Below are 17,403 nucleotides of genomic sequence, written 5' to 3' on the forward strand. Positions count from 1 at the left end.
TTAGCGCAGCGTTTTCCCGGCTTCTCCGTTTTGAAAATGCGAGTGATGTGTTTGGTTGTTGCGTTTAGTGGATGTTTGGTGATACGCGCGGCTCGAATAATATTATTCGTCGGCAGCAAGTTCGACCTTGCGGCTCAGTGTTTACAGTTAAATTTTAGTTACCTGCCTCCATCGTCGAATGCCCCGACCAGGTTGACCGACCTCCTTGGTTTGACCTACCTCTCGACCGGCCGCCCCGGCCTGATTGACCGGCCAATTTGGTCCAACCAACCCTCTGACCTAGTCGACCAATCACTTTGGTTCGACCGGCCTCCCCGACCCAGTTAATTTAACGAGCTAGTCGGCAAGCCAATGAGTCGAGTCATATAAAACTGGAACTCGAGCTTAAATTGCCAATTGAGCATGAGTTTTGGCTCGAGCTCAAACTCGAAGCTCGATAAATCAGGCTCGTGAGTCAGTAAACAAGTCAAGCCCCAGTTTTGGCTCGAGCTCAAACTCGAAGCTCGATAAACAAGACTCGTGAGTCAGTAAACAAGTCAAGCCCGAGACGGCTAACGAGCCAGCTAAACTCAACAAGTCAAGCCCCCTTGCACCCCTAACTCCGATAACCGGAGAACAACTTATGTTTTGCACAGCTGGCACTCTGATCACATTTAATGCTGGGAAAAACAAAAATGGCCAAACAAGTTCATAAATTTGAATGCAAATTAATCAGCAACCAGTGAGCTGACATGCATTAAATTACCACTCTACCCTTATAGTTTCCCTTCCAAATTAGAAATATTTACATACATACCACACAATTCATATGTATTTACATATCAAACGCCTGAATTTTAATTTTTACACAGACATATTTTCATATTTTAAAAGTTAAAATAATGATATTTTTATGTGATGTGATATATTTGAGTGGTATAAATGTAAAATGTAAAACTTTGTTGCCTGATATGTAAATACATAGGACTTGGTTGGTATGTATGTAAATGCCTTTCTCTAACATTTTTCTACTATAGAAGTTGATCTTTCACACATACATCAATATATAGCATTATAATTTAAAACTTAGCTAAAATTCTTATCACCAAAATTATCATTTTTACATTTTTTTTAATGATTATTTGCCATCACATGAGCTGGAACTTGATCTTTGTACAGCTAGCTGTCCTACGTACACCCACATTATGAACTTCACGTGGATCCATCTGCATGGCTCCATGCAGTGCACCATCCATAATGTCATAAGAAAAACATGCATGCATGCATGCATATATATATATATATATATATATATAGATATGCAAGTAACTACGTTATAATTTCGTACAAGTAAATTTCTCTTAATCTCTCTAACATTCGTGCACGTGTAATGCTTTGCACCTTACATGTGTCAGTGCTTTTTGAAGTGGAAGGTTAAATATATGAAGTATATATATGAAATTGACAAATTTATATTGACTTACACGTGAGAAGGTCATCAATTATTGTACATTATTTCATGTGTCACGTCCTCCTGAACCAGATCTATGTTATATGTTTATATGTTTTCAGTTTCTTTTAAATTAAATATATGTTTATATGAACTAATTACTTATTCACAAATCCTTTTAAGAAAATGGTAATATTAAAAATCACTATCTCCAAAAAAAAAAATTTATATAATGAAGTAGAAGTTAATTTCAATGAAATATGTCGGTTTATTTAGTCAGACTATAACAGTTACAATTATAGTCTCATCATGATAATTATATTCAGACGACAAAATATTTTTATCTGGTTATTTCACTGTAGTTGCAATTTCAATATCATCTTGTAATCTCATCTTCTCTAATTCACGTGAAGTCTGCACTATTCTAATGGGTTGATTTTTTTTCATTTTTAAGTAAAAAATCTTGCTGTCTTCCCCCGCAATTTTCTGTTTTTTTCATCTAGGTGTTAGTTGGATATTTATGCAATACTATGAAGCTAAATTATTCATTAATGACAAGGACTCAAATATCTAAATATTATTACTAGAAATAATTAAATTTATAGATTTTAAGTAAATTATTTCATAATATACTTAATTTTTTAAAAAATTGATTAAATTATAGAATAGAAAATGCATGAATAAATGAATTGTATGCAAACGTATGTATTAAATAATATGGATGGGATAGAGAAATGGAGTAAGACAGAACAAAGGATTGCATGTGGGTGTCTTCTTCGCACGTGGGCAGCATTAAATTGCACGCACGTGGGCATGGGAGAGGGTAAGCGTCCCCTCACATCCAAGAATTTGTAGTGTTGTGTGCTACACGCGCACCCACACGTGGAATAAGACAATTTCATTTGTCCACTTCCCTCTCTCTCATCCTTCTTTCATTAATTTTCTCTTCAATCACACAGGGCCCCTTCATTATTGGGACTTAAAATTAAATTATATATTTCAAATATTTACATACATACCTCTTATTTCTCATGTATTTATTACAGAGATATATTTAACTCCTCTAAATAAATTTTAATTTAAAGTAAATTTATTGATTTTTGTTTTCAATAATAATGTGGAAAGAAAACCACTCCTTTTGCTTTTTTTTTAAATAATAATTATTATTATCATATAATTTAAATATTTGTTATTTTCTTAACTAATTATACCACCTACTAACATATTTGCTCCTTCTAGTGATTTAAATAAATGTTTATAAGATTATTTGGCTCTCTAATTAGATATATATGTTATTATATTTAAAAACATACCTCATAGTACTAACATCTTCATATATATATCTAATACATATACATTCTTATTTAAGTGCATAAGATTCAAATATTTAAATATTATATAAAAAAATATCAATTTAGTTTTAAAAAATAGAATAGAGAATTTCTTGCACGAGTCTAACACCAAAGTGTTATAAATATAAACATAAACCTTTAAATGATAGATTTGTAAATACATAAAATTTGTGTTATATGCATGTAATTTTTTCTTTATTTTTAAAAAATGGAATTAGAGTTTAATTAGGATTTAGTTGACCTATGAAAAATGATTTGAAATAAATTAAAATGTGTTTGGGGTATGGAAAGGTTATGGAGGTAGTGGGGATGAAATAAAGACTTGTTATGTGCTTATTTAAGCTTGAGGAGTTAACAATTAGTACTATGTATGTGTCAAAATTGATTCATGTCATTATCTCAATTCAAAGCAATATGTATGTGTTCATATAGCATTTAAAATACAATAATTTACAAAGGAAGCTCAAGAGTAATTAAAAAAAAATGCAAAAGTAAAATTTAATGCTTTTAAAGGAATATAATAATGGCTAAGTGCTAGAAAAAAAAGCAAGCATTTGGTAAACAAAATTTTGGAATCATTTCAGGCAAAAATATAAATCTATTCTACTATCTCAGGGAAAAATATTCAATCATATAGAAGTTTTCTGCCAAGTAGAAGTTTATTTTGCTTTGATGGAATATGTACTCGGCTATAAATCTGCAAAGAAATTTGAGGTTGAATGGTTCGAAGATTGGCCATAACCATTTCTCTTCCTCGTAGAACCTGTCAAAGATGAAAGACACAAGTAAAGTAGAATAAGTGTGGGGCAGATAATCAATTCCAGTAAACACACACACACACATACTCACACACCATACTTTCTACTTATTAAATGTGATTACATTATTTTATTGTATTTCACGAAGTATGATTTATATTACAAATAATGTAGTAAAAAAAGACCACTCTAACGTCAAAATGAAAAAGTATAGCTGTAATAACTAGCTTTATTTAATAACCAGCTTTATTTATTTATTTTTGGTTTAAATAATGATGATGATGATAATTTACCTATGCCAACGTTTAGAGGAGAGAGCTGTCGTTTGTGTGAAAACAAACAAGGATTCCTACTCTTGTTTCGTTCAAACCGAACGGCGAGAGAGAGAGAGAGAGAGGAAGAAGAACACAAAAGAAGAAAAGCTTCTGTGTGAAGGCAGAGGGGTTACAATCTTCAAGACGTGGTTAGAGGAAGTAGAAGAAGCCATTACTACACTTGAGAAACTTGAACTTTGCAAAGGAGGCTCGTTGAGTAGTGTCGAGAAGAAAGGAACCTCCGTCAAGCTGCTTCGGTGTGAAGAAGAATGGGAGGAGAAGGAGACACTCATGTGCCTTGAAAAAAAGAACAATCATGCACTAGCCGAGCAAGGAGGAAGAAGAATCAAAGGAATTAGAGCTACAAGTGTCTTGTTCAAGAAAAGAAGACTGTGTAGACCTCTATGCAGGAAGATTCGTGTGTCTCTCGTGTGATCGAAAAGAAGAGGAGGAGAAGAAGAAGACACGTGTGCTTCCTCTTTGTGAAAAAAAGGAGAAGAAGAACCACGTGGTTCTTTGTATCGAAGTGAGTCGCATTCGAGTTAAGAGAGAATTGAGCGCAACCATGGATTAAGGTAGGATTAGGGCTAGTTTTAAATTCAATTTAGAATTTACTTTAATTTTTATTAAGGAAATACTTCAATTGTATAACATCAAATTTTTAATTATTAAAATTTTAATAAAAAATTATAGGCAGAAGGATGGAGGCCGTTTCAAGTCGAATTATAATGGGGAAAGAGGAGTCTTGTATGTATGTATGTATGTATGTATGTATGTATGTACTTGAAGAAAGAAATATTCAGTTTGTAGATAAAGAAGTGAATCACTTTGAAGAAAAAAGGTACAAGTTAATTAAAGTTAAAGGTTAATGTATTTAATTTAGAATTCATATTTTATTAAAAAAATTAAATTATAGCAATAACTAAAACCGAAGAACATTTGATCCAAAAATATTTGGAGTTAGAGATCGAGAAAAGTTTCACCGAATGTGAAAGACTCAAGGTGAGTAATTATATTTCTAAATTACAGTCATATTTCTTATTTTTAATTGTATTTTTTGATTTCAAATTTTTACTGTTTATGTTATATATCATTGAGACTTATATTAGAATTGACTCTTCATATTATTCTGTATAAAACAAGCATATTAACAATTATGTCCAAAGAGTTGCATTATAACTTTCCTAAGAAGTGATTTTATGACAACATGATATGTTAGTACTAGTATAAGTGCATATACCAGTTTATTTCACGACCTATAGATTTAATAAGATTTCATTTATTCATCGGTAGATAGAAGTAAAATATTTCATAAAAAAAAAAAAGTATAATATGAAGAATAAAGTAGTGTATATATATGAATACTTATATGTGCATGCTAAGAGTTCACTCCCTTATGGTACAAGATAGGAAACGTCAGTATATATATGAATGCTTGTGTGTATGCTACGAGGAGTTCACCCTCTTATAGTATAGCCAAAGAACGTCGGTATACCCACATGCATGGATGTTTTACTAACACCCCAAACAATTGTAATATTTAGATCGCTAATTACTTTATCGATAAAAAAATATCGGCTAAAGGCGAGTAAGCACATATCAACCTTAAATAATCAAGTAATTTAGATCACGAACCGCTGTGGCAGCGGAATAATATTGATTAGGGTTTATGATTTGGTGGTGCTTTTAAACGGATATGTAAGTTTAAAATATGAAGTAAAAGTAAAAGCAAATACATGTAAATGATTTAGATTTTTCTCATTAGCAAATAAAATAAATATATATTATAAATTATTATTTGATTTTCTAGAAAATATTAGAAGAAAAACATGCACATTGTCTTCTTTTCTTTGAGTTACTGTAATTTGAAAATGTGATTAATCCGTTGAGTTATTCAAGATAACTCATTATGTTCGTTTAAATTTTTTTTAGAAGATTAGTTAGGGAGAAGATAATTAAAAAGGTAAATTTCTATTTGGTTAATTAAATTGCTTGTTTTATTTGCATTTTTTAATAAATATGTAGATATTAAACTCTCTGTAATATAAATAGAATAATAGAAAACTTAATTTTACCATTCGACAGTTTGTTCCCACCTTAGTTAAAAGTATTTTTGATCAACATAAAAGGTCAATCAATATGACAATATTGACTAAAATCATGTAGTTAGCTCCAAGGTTATAGATTGGAGTTACCTTTTGGAGGCTGGCAGGGAATTAGATCCATGTCCATGTCATCACTATCTTCACTATCTGCTTCAATTTGTTGAATGTTTGGCTCGTTTTGACGATTATTCAAAAGCTCTTCAACGTCCCATAACTACAAAGCAAAAGCATTAAACAGCAACAGAACAAAACGTCAAAGAATGATTGTTTTCTCACTTCCTCGGTAAGATAAAAATGACTCAAAATTAGTGAACATTGTTCAAGAATAACATAAACAAACCCCTCAAACCAACAAAAAACAGATACACCTTTCTTCACCAGCAACAAAATATTAACAAAAAATGTAGTACATAAGCATGACATACAAGTTTGTTTTTTTTTTTAATTTCCATTATTAATATCATAATATTTATACTAAGCACTGAAAGATGCCATGTAGACATATATTCACTGTCAGCAGCAGAATCAGCTCCCCTCTCGAGGGAAATATTCACACTGAGGGGACGGCCATAAAGCTCGAGCCAACCTTAGCAAGACTAAAGCATAGACTTTGGGCCTCATAAGCTCGATGTAGCAATGTAATGATCATGCATGGCCATAAAGCTTGAGAGACGTCATAAAGCTCCCAGAACAAGAAAAGCTCTCAAGCCTAAGAATTTGCCCAATCTAAAAGCATTCAACGCATAAAAGATAATTTGTGATACAAAAGTACGTTTTATGGCCATAATGCCTTTTTTAATCCATCTGTCGATCTTCCACTCTCTGTAATATAAATAGAATAATAGAAAACTTAATTTTACCATTCGACAGTTTGTTCCCACCTTAGTTAAAAGTATTTTTGATCAACATAAAAGGTCAATCAATATGACAATATTGACTAAAATCATGTAGTTAGCTCCAAGGTTATAGATTGGAGTTACCTTTTGGAGGCTGGCAGGGAATTAGATCCATGTCCATGTCATCACTATCTTCACTATCTGCTTCAATTTGTTGAATGTTTGGCTCGTTTTGACGATTATTCAAAAGCTCTTCAACGTCCCATAACTACAAAGCAAAAGCATTAAACAGCAACAGAACAAAACGTCAAAGAATGATTGTTTTCTCACTTCCTCGGTAAGATAAAAATGACTCAAAATTAGTGAACATTGTTCAAGAATAACATAAACAAACCCCTCAAACCAACAAAAAACAGATACACCTTTCTTCACCAGCAACAAAATATTAACAAAAAATGTAGTACATAAGCATGACATACAAGTTTGTTTTTTTTTTAATTTCCATTATTAATATCATAATATTTATACTAAGCACTGAAAGATGCCATGTAGACATATATTCACTGTCAGCAGCAGAATCAGCTCCCCTCTCGAGGGAAATATTCACACTGAGGGGACGGCCATAAAGCTCGAGCCAACCTTAGCAAGACTAAAGCATAGACTTTGGGCCTCATAAGCTCGATGTAGCAATGTAATGATCATGCATGGCCATAAAGCTTGAGAGACGTCATAAAGCTCCCAGAACAAGAAAAGCTCTCAAGCCTAAGAATTTGCCCAATCTAAAAGCATTCAACGCATAAAAGATAATTTGTGATACAAAAGTACGTTTTATGGCCATAAAAGAAAATTTTTTTGAGTGTCTTACAGGAGTATGTTTTACGGCCATTAAGCTAAGAAAGCAAGAAACATTTTTTTTTAATGTAAAAAATTTGCCATGTCTGATTGCCTTCATTGCATGAAGTAATCCAAGCAAAAAAGACTTTTGAGTCATGAAATTAAATTCGTGATACAAGAGCAAAGCCTCAGACCATAAAGCTCATATAATGAGCAAGAAAAACCATTGGTTCTGGAAAGTTGAATGATGATAAATGAGCGAGTAAACCTTTGGGATATAAAAATCTCTGAATGGGCAAAAAAAGCTTCAGAACACAAAAATTTGTCATGTCCAAAAGCGCTTGGCTCATAAAAGAAATCTAAGTAGGAAAAACAACAATGCATAAAGCGGTACTACTGATAAAAAAATCATATCCTCTGGACTATAAAGATCCCAAAATGACTTCACAAAACTCAACTCATGTACATGCATCTTTATTTCGAAGCCAAATTGTTTTGTGCAAGGAATTCAAAATAATGATGCAAGTGCGGGTGAAAAAAATTGAATCTCTATGAATTCAGAAAATTTGTTGGAACAAGCTAGGAGTGTTGAAAAATGATTGGCATAGAGACAAACAGTTGAGGTGAATGAAATGGATTTGTTAATAGTAGAATAGTATATTAGCTCGATCACTACATCGCTTAATAGGACAATCCAAAACAACATTTAAGAAACACATCTAAACAGATGCCCAATAAGATCTTTGGTGAAAAGAGTAGAAGAGTACAAGAAGGGCGATCAAATCTAACACTTGAGGCCTTTGTTACTCTTATTAAATTGAATCCCTTTCTTGCTTGTTTCTTTGCAAGTTAACCATCACCTAAACTTTGGGCTTCATTTCCGTCTTGCATTTCACTTCAAAAACTCAACTAGGTGGCTGACTTGCTCTAATACTCAATCACATAGTAGACCAAGTGGATGTAGGATTCATTGATGGAATTGAACTTTAGTGCCAGTAAGAGATTCTATCTAGACTAATAAAAAACATAGGCCTAGTTGGGTCATGATGATCAAATTCATCCATAAGTTCCATTGGACTCATCGTGATAACTTAGTCTAACTCGACCGATAAAATTTTGTTAGACATAATGAACTTTTTAACATATGTACTGATCAACTTTCTCATGAAACAAAGTTGTTAATGTTAATCCTACACTTGTTGAATAGTGGTTCTTCTTATCCATAGGATCCCAAGCAACTAGGCTTTACATCTAACACTAATTTGGCTAAATTTAATAAATTCATCTGTGTCTCATCTCATTTTAGACATAAGTAGCGAAGATACGTTTTTGTATGTGGCAGGATCAACTTTGCATACAATAGAATAAATATTCAAGCAATCTAGTCATTAACTAAGTGATATAGGACAATATCTCAGGATTAATTAGGTTGTCCGGGATGATCCCAAGATTTGTCAAACTCTCAAAGGACACATACAGCATCCCCGACATTAGCTACACAAGTCCTTAAAATCACAAATCGAAGCAATAATACATCAACTGATTAAAATGTGATAGATAAAATCCTTTAATCCTTGAAGCTTGTTGAAAGGTGGGTTAACGTCTTCACAAAGTAAAACATATATATGATAATTTTTTCAAATAACCACATAAAAGAGCCTAACTCTATACAAAAGTTCATTTGAAATGACGTTTTAGTATCCTATTTTTTAAGAAAAAATAGGGGCTCACCTAGGATCCTGCTCCCTAGAGGATCTCTCCAGCAAAATGCATAATAAAGAAAATAAAAAAGAACAATCAAGAGAAAATATGTTGAGTTTGATCCATATTTGAGTATACGTAGGCAATGGTGTCATTGTAAGGAAAAAAAAAATTGTTCCCCAAAAAAGCGTCTTGATTATGGTTGTCGCTTGCTCAATTTAACCTCATAATGCCATCTTGAGTCAATATCTCTACCGCTAGACTCTTCCTCTCAAAAGCGCACCCCAAATCTATTTTATATACTTCATTGCTCCATTAGATAAATGAGAACGATGGGAGTGTTGCATGGGTTAGAGCGTTGTCAAGATATTCAAGAAGATCTTTGGTGAAAATAGTGGAAAAGTACACAAAGGCCGATCAAATCTAACACTTAAGGCCTTTGTTACTCTTACTAAATTGAATCTCTTTCTTGCTTTCTTCTTTTCAAGTTCACCATCACCCAAAATCTAGGGTTCATTTCCGTTTTGCATGTCACTTCCCAAAACTCAACTAGGTGGCTGACTTGCTCTAATACTCAGACACATAGTAGACCAAGTGGATGTAGGATTCATTGATGGAATTGAACTTTAGGGCCAGTAAGAGATTCTATCTCGACTACTCAAAAACATAGCTCTAGTTGAGCCATGTTGATCAAATTCATCAATAAGTTCCATTGGACTCATCGTGATAAATTGGTCTAACTCGGCCAACCAAATTTTGTGAGACATAATGAACTCTTTAACACATGTACTGATCAACTTTCTCAAGAAACTATGCCATATTAATTGTCAAACTCTAAGTGATCAAAAATTCGAAGAGGTTGATAACACGTTCTAAGATGAGGGCCCATCTTAAGACATGGAGGGACTCAAAATCAATCTATTTGAGTTGTGGATTCATTTCAGCCAGCTACTATATGGCTCGTGTTGATCGTGTTTGACTAAAGGTAACTCTAACAAAGACATATTGCCCCATCTAGCCCTCTATAATAGATAGTTCGAACAAGCTGGCCACCAGCAAGTTGAAAAATGATGAAACAAATTGTTAAGACTTGGTGAATAATGGTTCTTCTTATCCATAGGATCCCAAGCAGCTTGGCTTTACATCTAACACCAATTTGGCTAAATTTAATAAACTAGTTGAGTGTCTCATCTCTTTTTAAGCATATGTAGGGTTGATACATTTTTGTATGTGGCAGGATCAACATTGCATACAATAGAATCAATATTCAAGCAACCTAGTCATTAACTAAGTGATATAGGACAATATCTCAGGATTAACTAGTCATTAACAAGTCAAAAGAAAAATATAGAATGTTACAAAAGCATGACAAAAATCAGACATATCTAAAGTCAACATAAACTTAAAACTGTAACCATGCGTCTAAAACCATGTTAGAATAAATTAACCCAATCTAATTTTTAATCACTATGAAAGGCAGAAACCTTGTCGGTTTCAATAGAAAGATATTAGTCAAAAGAATGAAGATGTGGAATACTAGAGACAAAAAAAAAATTATATCTGGGAGACCCAGTTTTAGCGATATACAATTAGTCATGTTCTAAGGGTGGATCAGAGATACCAAAATACTTCTTAAGAAAAATAAGAAGTAATACAAACTGTCTGAATGTCGGACAATGTCTTGACATCAAGGTAGTAAGCAGGTAATATCATGTGTCTATAAGCGATACACAACTTACACGATCAAAACACCCCCACAAAGAAATGAGCATCATATTTCCTTCAATAAAATTTGAGAATGTTAGTAAACACTCAATTAACTTCTTTTATGCTCACCTTTAACATTTGATCATGTGATATACTGCCCAGAAATTTTCGGTCATAGGAAAAGGCTGACAATAAAATTAAAATAAAATAAAGTAATTAGTTGTACTATCTTATTAATTTTTGTGCAAAAATACAAGATATGATAAATGTACCAAGGCCTTCAATAGGATATTCCGAGTGTTCAGCAAGGGGTTGAATAATTCTATTTGGCAATATACCAACCAACCTGCAAAAAATCAAATGTGCAATACCACTAAAAAAAAAGTTAAAATATATAACATATCAAAGTTCTAAATGCAAACCTTATAACTCCATCTTCAGACCCGGAAATAAGGGTATCTTCGTCAAGCTAACATATTAGAGACGAATTATAAGGTTTCCTGCATAAACAACATTCAACTAAACTATCCTTACAAAGAATTAAAAGGCGTACTCCTTGTACCTTTAATAATGCATCAACAGACATAGGGTGCCCAAGAAGACGATCACTGCACATCACAGAAAGATATAATGAGAGAAAACCTAAGGTTATAAATATTCTAGGACATCCAATTATTTCTTGAAACACAGGTAAAATGAGTATTATTAGAATAGAATCCACCTCATCTATAAGAGACAAGGATAGCGTGATATGATCAAATATGAGTACATGATTTGAAGATTATCTAAAACTAAATATAAAGGAAAAGAAATTGACATGGCTTGGTGAGTTTGAGGTATGCAATTCCCCCAATTTACAAGACTCAAGTCTAGAATGGGTTCTGACATCAATAACCTACACTGCAATCACCCTAAATGCCAACTACACCTCACCATTGCAATGGTCATCTTTAGTCGGAACACTTTCTATAGAGATATCACCAATACTGAGAGTGTGATTGGCGGTCATCATGAATATAGAAGTCACTAGGGGAACTTCACATAATTCTGAATGTGGTTAAATTGCTTTCTAAGTTTCTACTCAATTCTTTTTATAAGATAATATTGAGGTTTGTTTTTAACCATAATGAATCTAGTGATTGTTTAATGTCAATAATATTGAATGTTTTTAGACGAGTCATTTGTGTTATTGGTGAATTTGATAAAATTTAAACCTTGCAAAACCTCCAAGAAGGCTCAATTTCAGTTTCAAAAAGTCTATCTTCAAAATTTTAAGGCATGAAAGAACACTATCTAATTCATCCCGTCCACTCATTATTAATTTATTGTAAGCAAAAACTATTACCTCCCAAAAATTTCTCTAGGATATCTAGTTAGGGTTTTGCTAGTCCTAGTACTAAACCTGGAGAAAGGAGAAGCTACAAACTGCACCTCTCACTTTATATATAACAAAATGAAGTCAAGTGTGCCAGCTGGAAATAAGCTTAATATATCAGAATGTTATTTGGCGTCTCAATTCATCTCTCAAAAAAATTAATAGCTCTAAGATGGCCATATCAATAGTAGCTTAATTATCCCACTTCCTCCAATTATTAACATACTAACTATCTCGAGCTCAATGTTCTCCGAACTCCAATATTTATGCTCCTTCTATGTCTCAATTCCTCAAAGGGAATGAGATACTTTGATCTATAAGCCTATTCTTTCATTATTTTTAATTGAGGAAGAATTATATTTACATCTTCATCACGTATGCTCAACAATACAATACTACTGTAAGAGAATATACATTGTGATATTTTTCATTAATTACCTAAGAGATAGCCGGATTCTACCTTATCCAGTCATGCTCACGTTCAATCTACAATGACAGTAGACTTGGACAACCCTACTTTGAAAAAGCTAATGGAGATTTTGGATGTATATATTGAGATTTCATTCAACCAAGGAAGCTATGCTCCTTAAAACTACCATAGTTTATTTCAAAATTGATTTTCTCGGCAAAGTTTTAATTTATCTTTCAAATGGAGCTAAGCAAATCCCAAAAACCCTCTCAATTTGTCAAGTTGATTAGTGGTTCAACTTTAGTAAAGAATTTGTTTCGACCATTGGCCATCGATTCAGTTAATCTCCTCATGAAAAGCTATAGTAATTGGTTGTTCAAGGACATGTAAAGTCTTTTCCATATTTAATTAGTTATTATAGGACTGTTTGCTATTATTTTCCTTTCTTAGGGGTATTTTATGAACTTAGAGGTCTAGGTGTTATTTGGGACAGATTATTGATACATTGGAGAGAAGAATAGAGGTTTTTGTGTGTTTGCTCTCAGGTTATTGAGTTTAAAGGAGTTACAATTTTTGGAGTAGAAAACTCAGCTTTGGAGAGAGAGAGAGAAAGAAGATCATACTGGAGTTTGGGACTCCGCCACAATCAATCATCAATACTCCATACTATTTTTACAATGTTTCTTGAGCATTATCACAGTTAGTCCAAGAAAGCTATAGAGATTTATCACTAACAGTTAAAATTTTTATAGAAAATTCATTGTGGTTGTATACGCTGAATGATTTCTTGCCTCAGCAAAGCATCAAAGAAACGGTATGTTCCATTCTATAACATGTTCAAGCTGCCTTCTTGTTCAAACCCAACTTTTCCCACAGTATGCTACCATGCGCTGGTATATTTCAGCTATGGACAGTTTTCCAAGATCAAATCAATGCCCTGGAACAAATTGCTGATATGACAGCAGATGAATTGTTCAGGATCTCAAATCCTGGTTTTAACTTTTTGTTGTTTTAGATGCTGCTGACACATATGGCAGGTAATTATATTGAAAGTATGCTTTATGTTATATTGTTTGGGATATTAATCTTCTTTATTTGTTTCTCTTTTCCAATCTTATTCAATAAAGACATGCAAGTTTTTCTCTTTTTCTCTAACATTATAAGAGGGCTACACCCTATGTGCCTTCAAATCCCTTTTTGCCAACTGCTCACCTCTCTCTCTCTCTCTCTCTCTCTCTCTCTCAGCAACTCAAGCACTTCTAAATTGACTATCGTTTGCTCAGCCAGTGAATGGGATTGCTAGGAATCTAAACTGAGGATCTTTCATCAAATATGAGATGTAAAATTTATGTTCTAGATCCAAGAACCCTTTTGAGTGACAAGGATTTAAATCATTCCTTCTATTTAAAGGTACCTTGCCATTATTTGTTTCATTTTAAGTGAATATTAGTTCCTGCTGGTGCCTAGTATTGTATTTTCAAATAGCATTCTTGAACATTTGTCCAATTTCTGAGTGTGCCCGGTAAGGTAACTATGGCAGGCCATTCATTCCCCAGCTCCCCTCACAGTTCAACCTATCAAACAAAAAGGTTTCAACACCTTTTTAAAGAGCAGCCTACGGGTAAAAAAGGATGGTATTGAGGATAATATGAGGAGCAACCACAATATTTTATGAACCTACTTTAAGGTGGCTTCCAATGGGAACTGGAAGTGCCTTCGAATTGAATGTTTACCACGAAAATATGAAAAATCCTAAAATCACGCACATCCCTGCTTCGCCAAGCAAATGTTAGCCACTAAGTACCTAACTGTTATCATATGACTGTTAAATATGAGGAGCTTCAGGGTAAGCAACAGTCAGCTGTTATCGTTGCATCAAATGGTTATTAACTTTTACAGAACTTAAGAAAGCTAACGGAATGGCTGACTCTACAAAGCTAAGGAAGCTTCTATTAAGCTTATCTTTCATAAAATTTTTCTAGAGAAAAATCAAAGGTTCAAAATAAGATGTTTGAGCTTGTAGCAGAAATCAAAGATATTTTAAAGATAAAACCTGAACTTTAAACTTTGAAATACAAACAAGACCAACTTATTTTAAAAATGATTTACTAAATCTATATATATTGAAAAAAAGGATCTTGTTAACCCAAAATTCTATGCATTTTGCAAATCTGAACAATGTTCCCCCATTATAAGCGTTTTTTCTCTTCTGTTATTTTTCTTTTCAGCGTGCAGCTTTTTTCATTGGTCAACTAAGATTAGGTCAGCTTTGACAACCAAACTACTCAATCTTCCTAATTTGGCTTTGACTTATCATTTTGAGTTTTGTAAGTCATCCAATTAAGTTGTCCTAAATAAAATATTATGCTTTTTTTGTTATTTTATTTCCAACATGCATCATTTTTCATAGGTCAACTAAGAATAAATCAGTTTTGACAACCAAACTATTTAGTGCCCGTTTGGGGCAGCTTATATGCGCGGTGGGCGTTTTAAAAACGCTGAACATTCGTTTGTTTCACGTGTATAGATCGCAATACGAAATCTCTCGACGCGGATCCTTCATTATTCCCGGCCGCGCTTCGGACCCGGCATTTTGCATTTCGTTCGAGCGTATTACTCTCCGGCCCCTCGTCCCTGATCCCATCCCAACCTCTCTTCTCCTCTCCGATCTCTCCGGTCGCGGTCCAAGGCGGAGAAGAAGACGAAAGGATCCAGGTAATACGTGATTTTCTCGCAACCCTAAGGACCCTCTGCTCTCGAAGCTCTCTAACCGCAGTACCCTTGGCAGACGAAAGGCTCCAGGTAAGAGGATCGAAGCTCTCTTTCAGCCCTTCTCTTCTCAACACCTTGCCCGTCCATTGTAAGCATTTTTTGGCCTCCTGACTCAGACGAAAGGCTCCAAGGAGTAAGAGGATCAAAAATCTTCTTCAACCCTTCTCTTCTCAACACCTTCCCCGTCCACTGTAAGCATTTTTTGGCCTCCCGCTCACTGTAAGCATTATTTGGTCCATTTCCACCTAAAACAGAGCAAGAAAAGTTGTCTTGATTTATGTTTTCTGGATGATTTTTCTTTTTTTGGATTTTAGGTTTGCTCTATAATATAGTGGCTACTTTTGGATTTGAGGTTTGCTGTATTTTTTAGTTCAAGAGATTGATTATTAGAGAAATGGTTGTGAAATCCATTTTTCTATGCTACGTCTGCTTATTCAGTTCTGCTTATAATGATATGTAAAGTGAAATGCTTTGATCTATCTTTTGCAAATGATCAAAACCATATTGTGTATGTTGATGCTTATTATGTGTTCTTGATGCTTTAGTAATTAGCACGGGTGATTCAAGTTGATCCATATCTCTGTACCAATTGAATGCAAAATATTTGAAAATATTGACCATTAGATTTTGATGCTTCATTGATTTGAATGGGTGATTCATGTTTTGTTGTATAGGTTAAAAAATTTTCTTCCTTCGTTAAGTTTATTGACCCTGTCAGATATTGTGATATAATGTTTTTTTTTTCTTTTATCTCAAAAAATTGATTTGATTTATTTTAAAATCCATATCTTTGCAGCAGTTCAATGCAAAATATTTGAAAATATTAATAAATAGTTATTATTGCTTGGTGAGCAGCATGGGTTATTCAAATTTTCCTTTAAGAGTTCTGAAATTATCTTCACTCCATAAGTTTGCTGCAGAGAAGTCCCAAAAGGCATGCTTACAAATGATCATCTCTTATTAAGTTGAAGTGTGATCCTATCGAAGTAATTAAGAAAGCTTTGTATAATCTTACCTTGTACATCCCTTGCTTTCTTTTTTATTGACTTTCAAGTCAGTTGGTAAATTAATAGTGAAGCAGTTTTTTTTTTTTTTTCAAATTTAAATTATTATTATAAAATTGATGTTGTCATTAGTGAATGTGGTGCTGATCATGACTAATTGTCTTACGAATGTGCTATCATTTCCACTTGTTTATTTCCATACCATCAATTAGATATTGTTGGGTGTTAGTGGAGTTGGACAACTTCTTAAATATGTGGAGGGAAAGGCTGGTAGGAATTGATATGCTTTTATGTAATAGTATACCGCTTATCTTTTCACAATATTGTTCGAGCAAAACTTTCGAAGTCCCATGAACCAGTTGGTAGATAGTTTCTATTTATTTCTTCAACTTGGTAACTAGCTCTTTTGTTCTCGGCTCATGTGGATTTTAATTTGCATCAACTAATTTGCTAATTAGCTCTTGTGTAGCCTATTCAAGAAGTTCCAAGCTTGATTGCTATTTGAAAATCTACATAATAATTTCTTTTATTATTTTCATTGGAGTTTGCCTATGAGCTGAACCATTTACAAATTCTACACACCAAAGTATATGTTAAGTTTGTCTCCCCTCCCCACAGCTTACCTTTCCCCTTTTTCTATTCTGGCATTGGAAGCTCAGTGTTTTGCTCTCTTGCAACTTCTCTATGTTATATTTACTGTCCCTGTTTCCTTTCTTTTACGTTTCTATGTTATATTTAGGCTCTGTTTGGCGCAGCTGCAGATTCTCAGCTTTTCAGCTGCAGCTGCGCCGCCCCCGGGAGGCGGTG

The 17,403-nt window shown here is 33.5% G+C and overlaps 1 protein-coding gene across 1 annotated transcript in view; it reads right to left on the reverse strand.

Annotated features, from left to right (window-relative positions):
- Positions 1-3,356: 3,356 nt before the first annotated feature.
- Positions 3,357-17,403, reverse strand: part of LOC110029827 (WD repeat-containing protein 55-like) — a gene marked incomplete in the record, with an annotated part of 26,054 nt that continues 12,007 nt past the window's right edge. The window contains 6 exon segments of the mRNA XM_020732288.1: positions 3,357-3,544; positions 6,939-7,062; positions 11,166-11,221; positions 11,309-11,382; positions 11,459-11,505; positions 11,599-11,644. Of these exon segments, the coding sequence (XP_020587947.1) occupies positions 3,471-3,544; positions 6,939-7,062; positions 11,166-11,221; positions 11,309-11,382; positions 11,459-11,505; positions 11,599-11,644 (421 nt within the window).

Source organism: Phalaenopsis equestris, unplaced genomic scaffold (assembly GCF_001263595.1).
Source record: "Phalaenopsis equestris unplaced genomic scaffold, ASM126359v1 Scaffold000606, whole genome shotgun sequence".
Classification (NCBI taxonomy): Eukaryota; Viridiplantae; Streptophyta; class Magnoliopsida; order Asparagales; family Orchidaceae; genus Phalaenopsis; species Phalaenopsis equestris.